The following is a 16161-nucleotide window of genomic DNA, read 5'->3' on the forward strand; positions in this document are numbered from 1 at the left end:
ATATACTCAAACACTTGGAACTATTCTCACATATAAAAGGCACCAGCTACACTCACTAAATTTTCTCTCAGGAAAAAGTCCTTATGGTCCTGCTAGTAGACCTATTTTAAAAGATAAATCATGTAATAGCTTATGCCTTATCATTGAGTAAATATTTTTTTTGAACTTAGGCCTTAGAGAAAATGTAAGAGCCATGAAATACATATGTAATTATCTAATGCAAAGTATATATCAACAAACTCCAATGATTTAAAGGACAGAAAGTGAGTTCAAACAGTCACAGAACACTTGTCACTAATATGGCGGTAAAAATTACCCTAGTTAATACATTCATGAGACGGTCTTCCCTATTCTGTGTTTCTAAGGGCATCGATCCTAATTCAAACCCTGAGAAATACTGCACTAAAGAGTCTCTGATCAATCAGAAATTGTAGTTTAAAAAAAAAACAGTATCCCTTATAGATTAGTATATAGCAATTTAGTATTCTGTTTTCTTTAACCTCAAAAACATAGACAACACAAAAACTAACTTCTATATGTTACTGGCTACAGAAGACAGACTATGATACTCATACAGTATAAAAGGAATACTATGATGTAAAATACTCAACTGTCAGTGAAGAGAAGCATTGAACATTACTATAAAAGTTATAAAAGTAAAAATTAACTTTCCTAGAAATATTGGTACAATAATTTATTTAAAGATTTGTTGTTCTCACTTCATATGAGTGTTCTGGATCCCAGTGTATCCAATCATAATTCACATTATCACCTTCACGAACCACATACTTTGCCCACGGTGAAATACGATACAAGATCTCTCCGCTTTTACTAGTAATAACTACCTAAAAAGAGAATGACATGTTATTGCTTTAAAATACATCCACAACTCTGATAATACATAATGGTTTAGGAGCACTGCTACAAGTAGGAAAGGAGGACTGATCTTAAGAATCTAGACCACTATACAGATGTGTGACCTTCAGGAACATAATTCTATCAATGTTGGTTTTTCATCTGCTGTTACTATATCATCCTTAAAGTAACTTCCAGCTTGAACATTTTATGGCTTTCTGGCAATTTCCACCACTGCAAACCAGCCATAAGAGTGCTTACTTAAACGAACAGTAGATACTAAAAAGACAAGAATATTATTTGGAAGCTTCTGTCAATCAATCAATCAATGGGAGAAAATCATCCTACTCCATTAAAAAAAGCAATCAGTGAGTTGTATAACCATCTCTTTCATTTCCTTTCTATAGCAACTAATGAAAACATGTTCAGGAAGCTAAAGAAGAAAAACAGGTTTGATTAACACTTACAATGTGCACGCACAGACACATACATTTTCCACACCTTCTCAACTTCTTTTACCTCCTATTTGTTGTATTCTTTACCATATAAAACCAAACATTATCTCCTTTAATCATCCGTTCACATATTTGCCAGCAATATGACTATTTTTGATAATAAAAAATAACAAATTTATTTTTTTAACTGAATCTACCATTAAGACTTAGAACTGAATAAATGATTTTGAATTTATCCAGCCATATAAATGGAACTTCCAAATGATTGAAATGATAGCTTTTTATTTATTTTTTTGAGACAGGGACTCACTCTGTCACCCAGGTGGAGCACAGTGGTGCGATCGCAGCTCACTGCAGCCTCAACCTCACAGGCTCAGGTGATCCTCCAATTCAGCCTATCGAGGAGCTGGGACTACAGGCATGTACCACCATGCTCAGCTAATTTTGGGGGGGGCTGGGGTTTTTTTGTAGAAATGGGGTTTCTCTGTGTTGCCCAGGCTAGTCTTGAGCTCCTGGACTCAAGTGATCCTCCTGTCTCAGCCTCCCAAAGTGCGGAGATTACAGGCGTGAGCCAATGCAGCAGGCTGAAATTGTAGCTTTTACACAAAGTTGCCTTTTTTACTAAACTTTCTAAAAGGAGGTAGAATACAATTTTAAAAATCCAGATTAAAAGCTATATTATGTCCTCATCATTGAGGAGAATGTATTCTTCAGTCTCCTCTAATAGAGAAAAGATTAAGTACTCACAATTCTTAGTAATTAAATATTTGTATAATGCCTTATAGTTTATAAAGACTTTTACATTCTTATCTCACTTGATTCCAGAAAATCTTTGTGACCTAAATATTAAGTGAGATTACATAAGTTGCCAGAAGTCCCAAAATAACCAAGTGGCAGAGCCAAAAGCTCAACACAGAGCTTCTAATACTCACTTCTCTTCTCTGAACAGGCTTCCACAGCACTTCCTTCAGATGCCAAAAAATAATAAATTGTGGTTTATGACGGAGAGGTCAAGTAAGTGGTGAAAGGAATGTCTAACTTACATGAATACAATTATTTCTTCTTCATTATGCCTCCCACCCATTAAAGCTAATCATCGCCAGGTGTTGCTATTATTCAAGCCATTATCACAAAACATGAATCAATAAGACCAACCTATTTCAATTATTTTAAGCTTAAAAAAAAAACTCCCTTAAGCTACATGAATTTGTAGCATAATATGCTACAGTAACATGTTTAAGAAAGGGCCTTTTGCTCACTCATCAACCCAGAACAAGGTATGAGGAAACAAAATACTATAAACCAGTTTTCCGTGACTACCACTTTGGCTAATCTATCCACCTATGCTTTCTCTGTTTTGTAAACGGCTCTATAATACCTCCAAAGGCCCATCATAAACTAATAATAATTTCTAAAGGTGTCTGTTGGCAGAGAAAATACTTGCAATTTTAAGACATGAAGAATCTACTTCATGCTGAATTTAACCCCCACATCCTTTGGAACACTAATCCATTCATCTTGCTGTACACACAAATGTCTCCAGAGGCTACTGAGTGATGGGTGTTGAATGTTGAAAGGAACAATACCTGCATGGTTCTCTGATGCTCCTATATCTCTTGCTGGGTATGCCAAGAAGGCAAGGCCCTGACCATTGTTAATGGGAGCCATTTCTTAGGGCTGTCCTTCTAGCAAGCAACCTTCAAGGATAACATAATGATGCCCTTGAAGACACAGAGCTGCTACAAAAGAAGGGATTCTCCAGGCTCAATATTATCCAGCTATGATGTGAACCCAACGTGTAAGCAGCAGCCATCTGGGTCATATAGTGTCACCCCTATGGGGCTTGGAGGACAAGGGGAGCCAATGAAAATATGATACCTACTGTGCCATGAGTAATAAAATAATTGTTCTCTGTTCTAGGAGTCCTGGGCCAGAATCGACAATATGGTAACAGGTTAACTTCTAAGTTTGTAGGTAGGGTAAAATCAAATCACAGACTTGACAAAGGAGTATTTGCTCATTCACTGAATAACTTCAATATTTTGTTTCCAAAGGTTCTGTCTTCTGCTACTCTAACAGTCATTTCTACTAGGGTTGCTTGTTGAGTGGAGTATTTTAATTTCTCCATTTTCTCCTTCTCTCTTATTCATGGAATTGCAACCAACTGTTAAGGAGAGCAAAGCTTTCTACCAAATCCGGAACACTGACCTGTGATTGTTACATAATAAATATCTCTACTCTTTAGGCCCCTGAATTTTGCAAGTATTTTTGTTATAGTAACTTAGGTTTTACTAACTAGTACATTTGTCTATAGTAGATGTCTCACCTTGCTTTTCACTTTCTGTTTCTAAATTGTTGTAATCTTCATAACCAAATAAGAGTATCATAATAAATCTAAATAAATTTAATTTGAGAGACAATGCAAAGAGTAAAGACTATAGCCTTTACGGACTAAACTTTGCTCACAAAACTCTTTTGGTGAAGGGGAGGGTACATCCTGCATTTGTGTTATGCTCCAATGAGTTCAAATTCCAGTCGGAAAAATTTTTAGAGAAAACTTTATGTCATTTAACTCACAACCTCAAAATGTCAGCATGCTATGGAGCAAACTGAAAGAAAGAACTGGCTTGATTGATCTTTCAACAATAAGTCTGGTAGCTAATGTTTAAAAGAGTTCACTTGATACTGTCAAATGGGAGGTCTGATACACTGCTAGTGTGCGTATAAAGCAGTATAAAATTTCTGAATAGCAATTTGACAATCTGCATCAAAAATTCAGAAAAATTAATTCCAGGTCAGGCACAGTGGCTCACACCTACAATCTCAGCACTTTGGGAGGCTGAGATGGGAGGATCACTTGAGGTCAGGAATTTGAGACCAGCCTGGGCAACATAATGAGACCTGGTCTCTACAAAATATTAATGAAAAATAAAATAAAATTAAGCTAAATTAAACGGCATGATGATGCATGCATACAGTCCTCGTTAATTAGGAGGGTGAGGCAAGAGGACAGCTTGAGCCAAAGAGTTCAAGGGTACAGTGAGCTATGATCATGACACTGCACTCCAGCCTGGACAACAGAGAAAGACCCTGTCTATAAAAAAAAAATAAAGCTAAAAGAAAAAAGTAACTTCAATGAATCAGCAATACTAATTATAAAAGCTTGCCTCATGGAAACAATCAAGATATGTGCTCAAAAAACAATACCCTTGTCTATCAGTCTTGGTGCTACTTCTATTAGCAAACACAGAGTGACTGAATAATGTATAGTTGTTAAAAAATATACTATTTAAGCATATTAAAGGTTGCAGAAAAAGTCTTCTAAGTTATATGAAAGAATATATTGTATCTTTCTAATGTAAATGCACAAAAACTCACAGCCTAAAGTATTTTAAAAGATATAAAAATATCAATATGGTTACCTATGGGTAAGGGGATTGTTAGTAGTTTTTATTTTTTAGCTATACGTTTTGATATTATCACTTCATTTACTTGTACAGATTCTAGATTCCAAAAATATAAGCGGTTTAGTAAGGATTACAAATATATGAATCATCTAATCACACATACATCTTCAGAGTGTGCTACTTAAGGTGTACATCTTGCATACCTTAAGTATATTAACACATTAAGAAATACAACTTAACAAAATATATCAAATTACTTGAAAGAAATATAATGAAAATAATACCATAATAATACCAAATAATACCATAATAATCCTTTTTAATGAGCCAAATTATTTATTTGACTTATAGGAGGTTATCATCAAAAGACATTATTAGATTACATAAATAATTTAATAAAAGAAACTTCTAACTGTGTAAAAGTCAAATTAACTTAGTGAATGGTTTAACGTCAAATTTTATTTAGAACATGTCATTTAAAACTCAAATACACAATATAAAAAACAGTAAATGTTGAAGACAAAAAAGTGTGTGTGTGTGTGTGTGTGTGTTCATTCATGCTTGGAATATATTTTAAAATGCTTCTTGCAAAACACAAATTTTCCATGTACTGGAAAATTACTGAGATAATATGTTCCTTAGGTGGCCAACAGTTTTATATAAAAACATCAGATGTGTTCAGCTGGTTAGAAGTAACTGTTAGCATATTTTGAAAGATGGTAATGAATGTAGCTCTAGGCTTCATGAAGGAAAGTGTAGCAGGCTAACAGAAAACGCAGTTATTGAATCATATAATTCAAATTGCCCCAATTATACTACAAATATCTCCTAATGTTGTGAGGAGAAGCTTTTCTTTAAAAAATTTTTGCTTAAAGCAGAGTGAAAAAAAAATATTGATCAAGATAACTATTTGATAGGCTACAGGTCAAAGAGAATTATCAAACAAGTGATTTCTAATTTATAGAAAAATACTACTTCCATTTCTTTTTTATTTCACTTTTAAAATTTCAGCTTTATTGAGTTATAATTAACAAAAATTGTATATATTCAAGGTATAAAACAATGTTTTGATATATGTACACATAAACCCAACATATTTTAACATGTATATTTTTTGTTTCTACCAATCAGATGAGATGATGGCCACAGAGTATTTGCCAGCTGTTAATCCTTTAATAGCTGAGTTGTCCCGAGTTCTGGAAATTCTGGAAGAAACATGAGGGTGGTAGGAGTTGTACTCACAAAGTCCCTGAGCAGTACCTATTTATCAAATATTAAAATATTTTTATTTTAATAATAAGTATAGCCATACCAGTGTACAATGCTGAATATCAGTATTCTGTGTGCATATATATGTATATGCGTATCTCCAATGAGACTGAAACACACACACACACAGAGACACACAGACAGGTCTGGCTAATTGTTATTTTTAGTAGAGAAAGGGTTTCACCATGTTGGCCAGGCTTATCTTGAACAACTGACCTCAGGTGATCTGCCCCCTTCAGCCTCCAAAAGTACTGGGATTACAGGCATGAGCCACTGCACCCGGCCTATAATTAATTTTTAAGTAATTTGTAGAAGAGGGTGGAAGGAACATAAAAAAGAAAAAAAGTAATCAAAAATTTGTAATTAAGTAGAAAAATAAGTGATATTCCAGAGGAAAAGCTAACAATTCTACCAATGACCTGAATCCCGAAGAAATAAATGTGTGTTTTTGTTATTGTTGTTGTTGTTGTTGTTATGGAGTTTTACTCTTGTCGCCCAGGCTAGAATGCAATGGTGCCACCTCCACTCACTGCAACCTCCGCCTCCCAGGTTCAAGCAATTCTCCTGCCTCAGCCTCCTGAGTAGCTGGGATTACAGGCACCTGCCACCACGCCCAGATACTTTCTGTATTTTTTTTTTAGTAGAGGCAGGGTTTCACCATGTCGGCCAGGCTGTTCTCGAACTCCTGACCTCAGGTGATCCACCTGCCTCGGCCTCCCAAAGTGCTGGGATTACAGGGCTGAGCCACCGTGCCCGGCCAAATGTGTGTTTTTAATAGTCACAAATATCTAGTGTAAACATTATTTTAAAATGCATAGATAGAATTTATAATCGCTAAAACTTTAAAATAACTTAATACAATTTAAAGTAAAGCTCATAAATTTCATTTCAACCAAACTAATCTTTCACTACTTATCCTTGTTTTTGTTTTGTTTAAAACAGGACCTATTTGTATAAATTCTATCCACAGCTCTGCTTGTCATTTCTGCTGAGCCAATTTAACATTAATGAAGCTTATGTGAAGAGTATGTGGGCAAGAATCTCTTTGCCATTGTGTGAGGCTGAAAATGGCCTCCCAAAAGATATCCACACCCTACGCCAAGAATCTGTGAATGATACCTTCTGTGACAAAAGAAGGTCTTTGCAGATGTGATTAAAGTACAAATCTGGAAATGGAGAGATTCTTACTCCATTTCCAGATTCTGCAGGGCGGCAATCACAGAGGGAGATTTTACATATAGAAGAGGAGAAGACACTGTGACCCAGGAGGGAGAGAGTGGAGTGACGAGGATACTAGCGAAGGAATGACAGCCACTTCCAGAAGCTGAAAATGTCATGGAACACATTCTCCCCTAGAACCTCCAGAGGGACTATGGCCCTGACAACAACTTGATTTCAGCCTGGTGATACTGATTTTTAACTCCTGCACTTCAAAGCTATGAGAGAATACATTTACATTATTTAAAGCCAACATATTTACACAGTAGCCTTAGGAAACTAATACAGCCAGTAAGGGAAAATTTGGAAACAATAATTTTTCTATGAATAAAATGGAAATAAACTTAGTTGAAATTTGTCAGTACTGGAAAGAGTTTAAGGATATAAGTTATCTTCATGAGTAGTCTAAATAATACATTTGTCTTGTGTTCTTACTCCCAAAAAGTAGACAAATATGTACTAATACGTTACAGTGAACTTCACTAAACAAGGTAAGTCTCCTTGATGATTCCCAGGTAAAGCAAACTCCTTCAAAATAAACATTGCTGAGTTCCAGACTTGAGAGAAGAGCCTTTAAAAATGTGAATTTGTGGTCGGGTGTGTGGCTCACGCTTGTAATCAAAGCAATTTGGGAGGTCAAGGCAGGTGGATCACCTGAGGTCAGGAGTTCCAGACCAGCCTGATCCATATGGAGAAACCCCGTCTCTACTAAAAATACAAAAATTAGCCAGGCATGGTAGCAGGTGCCTGTAGTTCCAGCTACTCGGGAGGCTGAAACAGGAGAATTGCTTGAACCTGTCAGGCGGAGGTTGCAGTGAGCCGAGATCACGCCACTGCACTCCAGCCGTCTCATAAAAAAAAAAAAAAACAGTAAATTTGTAATACACAGTTTTTATACCTAGCCTTCTTCCCATGTAAGTATTTTCAAAGATTAGACAAAAACAATCACTGCATACATGATGTAAATGAAGCCTCTAAATTTACCATATGGAAAAGCAAAGGGAATATTTTTTTCCTACCCAATACCTGACATATTTGCTTCATTAAACAGAGATGAAACTATTTAAGTAAACAGATAATCAGTGAACAAAAAAAAAATACCTATTGAAAAAATTGCATTCTGAATTTCCTAACTAGGAAGATGAAAATCAGAAACACTCTTCATCATAACTGCTAGTTCATTGTGAACTTTGAGTTTATATTTCTATTAATGGGGAATTAAAATAAAGAGATCACTAAAATTAAACAGACCTTAATATATAAAAGACCACTTCCTGGGTGAATTTTTCTAAAACTGTACATAGTTAATTGGTAAGATTATATAAATTAGGGTAATATTTAGGCTATAAATGACATTATATATTATTTAATTAAGCCTGCTATGGGTACCAAATAAACATAACTGTTTTCTTGAAATTATTTTAATTTTCTGTTAATTTTATCTGGATAATAAAGTTCATATATTTTAGAAATCTCTTTCTTTGCCTCATAATTTAGTTCATAGTTTTCAATTAATCAAATAAACTTATATAAGACATATGCATATAAAACCATCCTTGTGAGGCTCTTTACATCTACAATGTTCAGGAATTGAGAGAGGTGGATAGAGAGAGATTAAATGATTAGATTATGCCCCTGAGCTCTTATATTATGCAAGACTGGACACTATACAGGAGAAAAGAAGATACCCTGGCTAGTAGCTTAACTAAAAAAGAATAGAAATTAGTTAAACTTCTAAAGCAATAACCTATAGATCAAATTTCACTAGGTACCATTATTTTAGATTTCTTATTTTAAAACATGCCATCACAATGTATTTTTTTCTTTAATAAAAAACAAGAAACCTTTCCAAGGTTGAATCCATAGCAACAGCTTGAATAGGAGAAAGGGTTTCTCTAACAAAAATAAATACTTACAAATCATAATTTTAAAACTTCATTAAAGGAAAAGACTGAGTATATTAGCTATGAAAAATAAATCTGTAATGTGGTACAAATGAGTGTCAGACCAGTTTATACAAAACTTTGGGATAACAGACACCAATGTATAGAACAAAAAAAAGACTATTTTTGAGGTATAATACAAATAGCTTCTTTGTCCCTGACAACACGAATTAGAGAATTATAAATATATTACAATCTCATTTCTGTAATACTTACACATGAGAAAGAAGAAACTGCAGAATATTGTGAAAGTAAATAAAGGTGAGTAGTCACTTCTGAAATCAGGTCCTGACTGAGAACGATTTAGAGAGACAGAAGCTTCTGCACCTATAAAAAGGAGTATTATCCCCCAAGGTTTATACCCTAGTTCCCCTATCTTCTAGCCTAGTTAAGGAGTATTACAATTGTAATATGTTTTTCTTTCTCTGCTTTTCTACTGAGGCAAATCTTTAAAGAAATAAAGAAACAACTAAGTAGGACTAATAAAGTGTTTGCTTCATTTCAAGTACATTACCTGAACAAAAACCTTACAAAGTGAGGTCACTACAAAAAGACAAAGTCCAAAGGGATTATTTGAGATTTAGGAAGCAGACATTGAAAACGATATCCCTGAACAAGTGAGAATAACCACTCCGAAGTGAAAAGAAAAGGAACAATGCTGAGATGTTGTAATCATGTAAAGATTGATTAGGTGTCTTAGACTAGAAAACAAATGAATTACACATGATACAAAAATATGGGATTTAAACATCCAAGATATTGAAAGATCAATATCGTAATAAAAGAAAAAGACTATGAAAAGGGGAAAAAATGAGTGAGTTTTCATTACTGAAAGAGTGTGCTTCAAAGAGACTCATCCATGTGCAGTGAAGGTTAGAATTCTATTAAGTAAACAGAGTTATAATCTGGTATAAAGCCAATAAAAAAAAATCTAAGAAGTATTTTCAGAAGTGATAGGATAGGGGAAGCACTATCATAGGATGAGTTGAAGTTCTTTTAAAAATATTTTATTAAGTATAATTACAAAAGTCTATGTGGTGATAAATTCAATCATTTGAAGAAAAAAATATGATTCCTAAGCAATCATTCTTTTTTTATTTTTTTTAATTTTTTTTTAGACAGTCTCATTCTGTCACCCAGGCTGGAGTGCAGTGGCGTGATCTCGCCTCACTGCAACCTCCGCCTCCCAGGTTCAAGGGATTCTTCTGTCTCAGCCTCCCAAGTAGCTGGGACTATAAGTGCAAGCCACCACGCCCGGCTAATTTTTTTTTTTTTTTTTTGTATTTTTAGTAGAGACGGGGTTTCACCATATTGGCCAGGTTGGTCTCAAACTCCTGAGCTACTTATCCGCCCACCTCGGCCTCTCAAAGTGCTGTGATGACAGGTATAAGCCACCGCACCCGGCCCCTAAGCAATCATTCTAAGTGCCATTGCAATCAATTAAAATATAAAGCATGGAGGGAAAAAAAAGAAATAACTCAACCCCTAAAAGCAATCTAGAGAAATTCCGAAGACTACACACAGAATACATAATTCTAAAAATTATATGATCTTTTAAGAAAACATACAATTACGTATTCAATAAACATTAAGACTATTACATCCAAGAATATAGTTAATGACTATTAAATAAACAGTTAATCATGAGATGAATTCCTCTTGAATCTTTAAATATTCTTTACAAATTAAGGTCTCACAGGTTGGAACACTATCATTCTTTTCTCTCCTTTCTTCTACAAAAAACTGTATTTTGCCAGGCATAGGTGATATTAGAGGAAAAAGAACTGGAAATAGATATGTATGTACAATGATGAAAGTAAATACAACCATCAAGAAATAACAAAGCGATGAAATAGTTTGTATTATGGGAAAGAGATAATGACTATCAGTGAGAAGTAGCACTAGATATGCATTTGGATAATTTCTTGTCAATTGATTTTTTTTAACAGCATTCCAGTAGGTTATAAAAGATGGTCAAGAATTGGAGTCACCTTTGGATAATGGACTCAGGCACTAGAGGTGGAAACAGTGATGATGGGAAGAAACAGTGGTAAATAATAGGATTCTACACAATGAAGCTTGCTACTTTCATCCTTCCTTGTTCAGATATATCTAAATATTTAAACATAAATGCCCCCATCTTGTGTAGATAAAGCCAAGGCACAAGGCAGCAAACTTTGAGCTTGATCTCTAAATATGACAACTCCTCTGGAAAAGTAGAGAAAACTACTGAATAAACTAGTGAATATAATTCAGTCAATAAAGCACAGGTCTGGGAATTACTCACCTGACCAATGAGTGAGGCATGGGGAATATTCGTAAGATGAGACGCAGTGACCTATGGCTGACCGTTTAAAAAAAATTGTATGTTCATGAGAACATATAATTTTCAATTTGAGCACTAGTCACGTGGGGAAATGTAATGCTACTGACATATTAGGATGGATAAAGATGAACATACTGAAGTGCAAAAAAAAACACACACATACACTGAACCACACACTTTAAATTGAAGAAAGTTAAACATTAATTTTGACATTTAGCAAAAACTTAACTGTGATATTCAATAAAAGAACCCAGCTTAAATGTAAATGTTTAAATCATGAATGAGATTGTATAGTATGTACTTTATCAGGAGAAAAAGGTTATTTCCTGTAGGCATACCTTTATTCATCATTATTTGAAGGTATACTTGGCCAAAGTGCAAATACTTTTATTAAACATAACCAAAAATAATGCCCACCTAAACAGTCACAAACTGTAATTTTCTTCCTTTTTCTGGCACAGCAATAAAAGATCAAATACCAAACAAAAGCTCTCTTGAAAAAAAATTGGATGACTACATAATTTAGAGGAAAAAAGCATGAAACATTTTTATTTTTTAAAAAAAGTATTTCTAAAGAAAAATGTGAGAAAGTGTTCAATTTTCCAGATTTTATAATTATATTTAAAATATACTATGCCCACATTGAAGGAAGAAAGAAAAAAAGATGATAAAATACAACATATTTCACAGTACACAGATACAAGAAAAGTAAGTTTGCTAATACATTTAAAATATCTACGGAATCAATGTTTACATTAAGGGATCAATCAGGAAACAGAATTTTATGGACAGTATAATTTTTTAGATAATGGTGATTCATTTGTACAAGCATTAAATAAAACAGAGAAAAAGAATGCTTTTTATAATTATTTTTCTAAAATGTATCCCACAACCACCTGTCGCATTAAACACTTGTTGAGATTGATTTGTATACTCCGACGTGCCTGGAATACAAACATTTTCCCCTTTAATTCAGTAAGAAAATATTAGGCTTTTATATGTATCTTTGACAGCAGTTTTCAACCCTGAAAAGCAGTAGGAACTCCTGAGGAATATCTTAAAGATGCCCTAGCCTGATTTCTAACCACTGCCACCATCCTACCAATTGTTCTTGATTCAGATTTTGTGACCTGCAGTCTAGTGCTTTAGGAGATAAAAGCTAGACCTGAGAAGGTAAAAGACAGAGTAGCTACAAGTACCAGTGTTCCAGTAACAAAATGATAGATCTTTATTTTTTAAAAATAATAGTAATAAATTATCATAAAGGAAAGAAAACATCAGGTTACAGGGAATATATTTCCTAAAACCCTGGTAATAATACTTTTGCAAATCATAAATATTTTGCAATAAAATTTCTCTCAATCTCTTCTTTGCATTTTAAATATATTTACGTTTTAACAAAAATTTACAATTATATTTAATCCTTCATTGCCTAATCTTCCTACTAATTTATTTATTTTTTTAATTTTATTTATTTATTTTTAGACAAAGTTTTGCCCTTGTTGCCCAGGCTGGAGTGCAATGGCACAATCTCGGCTCACCGCAACCTCCACCTCCCAGGTTCAAGCGATTCTCCTGCCTCAACCTACCGAGTAGCTGGGATTACAGGCATTCCCCACCACACCCGGCTAATTTTTGTATTTTTATAGAGACCTGTTTTCTCTATGTTGGTCAGGCTGATCTCGAACTCCCCACCTCAGGTGATCCACCCGCCTCGGCTTCCCAAAGTGCTGGGATTACAGGTGTGAGCCACCACAACCGGCCCTTCCTACTAATTTATTATTCTCAAATAATAAAATTTAAATATCTTTATAAACTTAAGTTAATCTCACTTAAATCATTGAAGGCTTCCATGCTGGCTCAGAAATTTATCCATTTGTGGTCCTGAGCATACCTATGATTGTCCTTAAACTCACATCATTTACTTATGAAAAAGTTTCCACTATACTTGGGAATGCTGTCATAAAAGAGTCTGGTAAATTTACTCAAGCCTCTGATTATACCCTGTTGTTCTAACCCATCAATATTTTTTAAATTTTGCAATTTCCATACTATGCATCACATCAATCATTTTGCCAAACATTAAGTTATGTAAAAAAAAAAAAAGAAAAAGAAAAAAGAAAAAGTTACCAATGTTACTTTAAATGCCATTACTAAAACTTGATACTTTTCTTCTCAATACATAATTCTTATTTTAAAATTGTAGCAGATATTGGCTCTTTAGTCAGTCAAACTGCCTTTCTGCATTCTTTCCTTGTATTAGAGAACATGGAAAGCTTAAAAATCACATTTTTCTCCCTCTCTTGCAGCTAGATTTCAACATGGTTAATGAACTCATATAAGAAACGGAAGGAAGAAGCAAGTACATGAGGTAGATCATATAGGGATCAATTGGTTTTGCCTGAGAATGCAGAGTGATGCTTAATCTAATAAAATCCATTATCTACATAGTCACAAAGAGTGGAAAACTCAAAGATAACTATCGAGCTGATATGGAAGTGCTAGGAAGGGAAAAGTATGGTCCCTTTAAATAATACAGAAGAGGGAAGGGAAGTGCTGGGTAGAGAAAGCTGGGTCCCTGGCTAGGGCTCCACTCCCATGGACCTAGGTGAGGACAAGCACTCCTGCCCTTCCAGCCCAAATGTTGCATTTTCCAATATCACCCTGGCCCACCAGGAACCATCATGGGCCTATAAAAACCCAAGACCCCAGCGGGCAGACACATAGGTGGCCAGACGTCGAGAGGACCACATCAGCGTAAGCAGCTGGAAGGCAGGAGGACGCGGAGGGGGCACGCCAGCTGAAGAGCACCCTAACAGACATCAGCATGCCCGCAGGCCATATACTGGTGGGACAAGACAGAGTTTGGCCGGGGCAATCTGAGGAGAGCCAGAGCCACTGAAGGGCCCAACTCCAGGGGAAAACCACCTCCCTACTAGCTCCGCCATCAGCAGAGAGCTACTTCCACTCGATAAAACCTTGCACTCATTCTCCAAGCCCAGATGTGATCCTATTCTTCCAGTACACCAAGGCAAGAACCCGGGATACAGAAAACCCTCTGTCCTTGTGACAAGGTAGAGGGTCTAATTGAGCTGGTTAACACAAGCAGCATATAGACAGCAAACTAAAAGCACACGGTAGCACACGCCCACTGGGGCTTCATGAGCTATAAACATTCACCCCTAGGCACTGCCGTGGGGTTGGAGCCCCACAGCCTGCCCGTCTGTGAGTTCTCGCAGAGGTTTGAGCAGCGGGGCACTGAAGTAGTGAGCCACACCCCCATCGCGCGCCCTGTGAGGGGGACAAGGGAAGCTTTCCCATTTCAATGTCATCATTAATTAGTTCATGACACTAATAATTTCCATTTGTACCTTCCTACACATAATTATGTGCACATTCGGAATCAGCTTTTTCATGAGAAATAATCATAAAAAAGGGCTGTGCATAGAAAAAAAATATTTTCTCCGTGCATTTGGTTTCAAAATTCAAATTTTAAAATTTATTTTTTATAAGCAGAGTTTATTACAGTTATCATGCAAAAAGACACAGAAGTTGGCAATACCTAGGAATGCTAGGGGCAGAGAGGATGAAGAGGAGGGGGAATCTGTATTTCAACTAAGATGAGAAGCAGTACTCTTTTTATGAAAAATAAGAACATAATTTGACTTAACCTAGGACCTCATTTCAGAAGAACACAACACATCTGGAATATCATAAAGTCTGGAATCAAAGTAAGTTTGAGAGAACAAGTGGAATAAGGTTCACATGAGCAAAGCTGGAGGCAGAACCTGGATTGAAGGCTTAAAGAATGGTAAGGAAATGACAGAGCCTGGAAAATTAAATGGCAAAAATAGAAAACTTGAATGTGTCAAAAAAAAAAAAAAAACCTGCCAGCACTACGAAGACAAATAGTACAGATATGTCCAAACCTGAGAGCAGCTGGGCCTAAAACGCCCCAACATTTTGAAAAGAAAAAGAAAACCAACAAAATTTCTTCAGATGTTAAAATTATTTTTATATAATAACTCATTATTAATTTTAAAATGAGTTCATGTCTCAGGATCAAATGGAAAGAGGTGCTGCTCAGCTGAGAACAATGTGTTCATGAGATTGCTTATAGTTCTATTCACATGAACAGATATTTGCAAAAATCACCAACTGTAATTACCAGTGCAAAACATTACGGATTATTATTTCATTATTATTATCACTTCAAACCTCTCAACATGACTGTAAATGTGACTTCTTAAGTCAATGACATAGAATTGGCAATCACAAACTAACTATATTTAGCATAATGACAGAGTAAACCTTGTTTAATATAAGTATGCAAATGTCAATGGCATTGTTATTTACAAAGGCAACAAACAAAAGCCATCACCTGTATATTCTTCAATTTATATTATTTCATTACATTCTAGTTTGTATATGAAGTAATGCCTATTCTGAGAGAATTTTTTAATTCAAAGGAAGTTTGCAACAGTGTTTCATAATAGTAATACACATTTATATATACACACATATATTCACATATATTATACTACACATCCATTTAATTTCTGTAGGTTGAAGTAGTGTTTTTAACCTCTTAGAAATGCTGATTAAATAAGTTATTTAAGTAATTTATGAAAATTAAACAAATGAAAATTACTAGATTGATGTTAGACATGAGACTTGTTGGCCGGGCG

At 35.1% G+C, this 16161-nt stretch overlaps 1 protein-coding gene across 1 annotated transcript in view; it reads right to left on the reverse strand.

Moving 5' to 3' along the window:
- GBE1 (1,4-alpha-glucan branching enzyme 1) overlaps nt 1–16161 on the reverse strand; it is a 276829-nt gene that overhangs the window by 161293 nt on the left and 99375 nt on the right. The window contains exon 5 of the mRNA XM_055110157.2: nt 720–845. Within this exon, the coding sequence (XP_054966132.1) occupies nt 720–845 (126 nt within the window). The remainder of the gene's footprint in view (nt 1–719; nt 846–16161) is intronic.

The sequence above is a fragment of the Pan paniscus genome, chromosome 2 (genome assembly GCF_029289425.2).
Source record: "Pan paniscus chromosome 2, NHGRI_mPanPan1-v2.0_pri, whole genome shotgun sequence".
NCBI classification, from domain to species: Eukaryota; Metazoa; Chordata; class Mammalia; order Primates; family Hominidae; genus Pan; species Pan paniscus.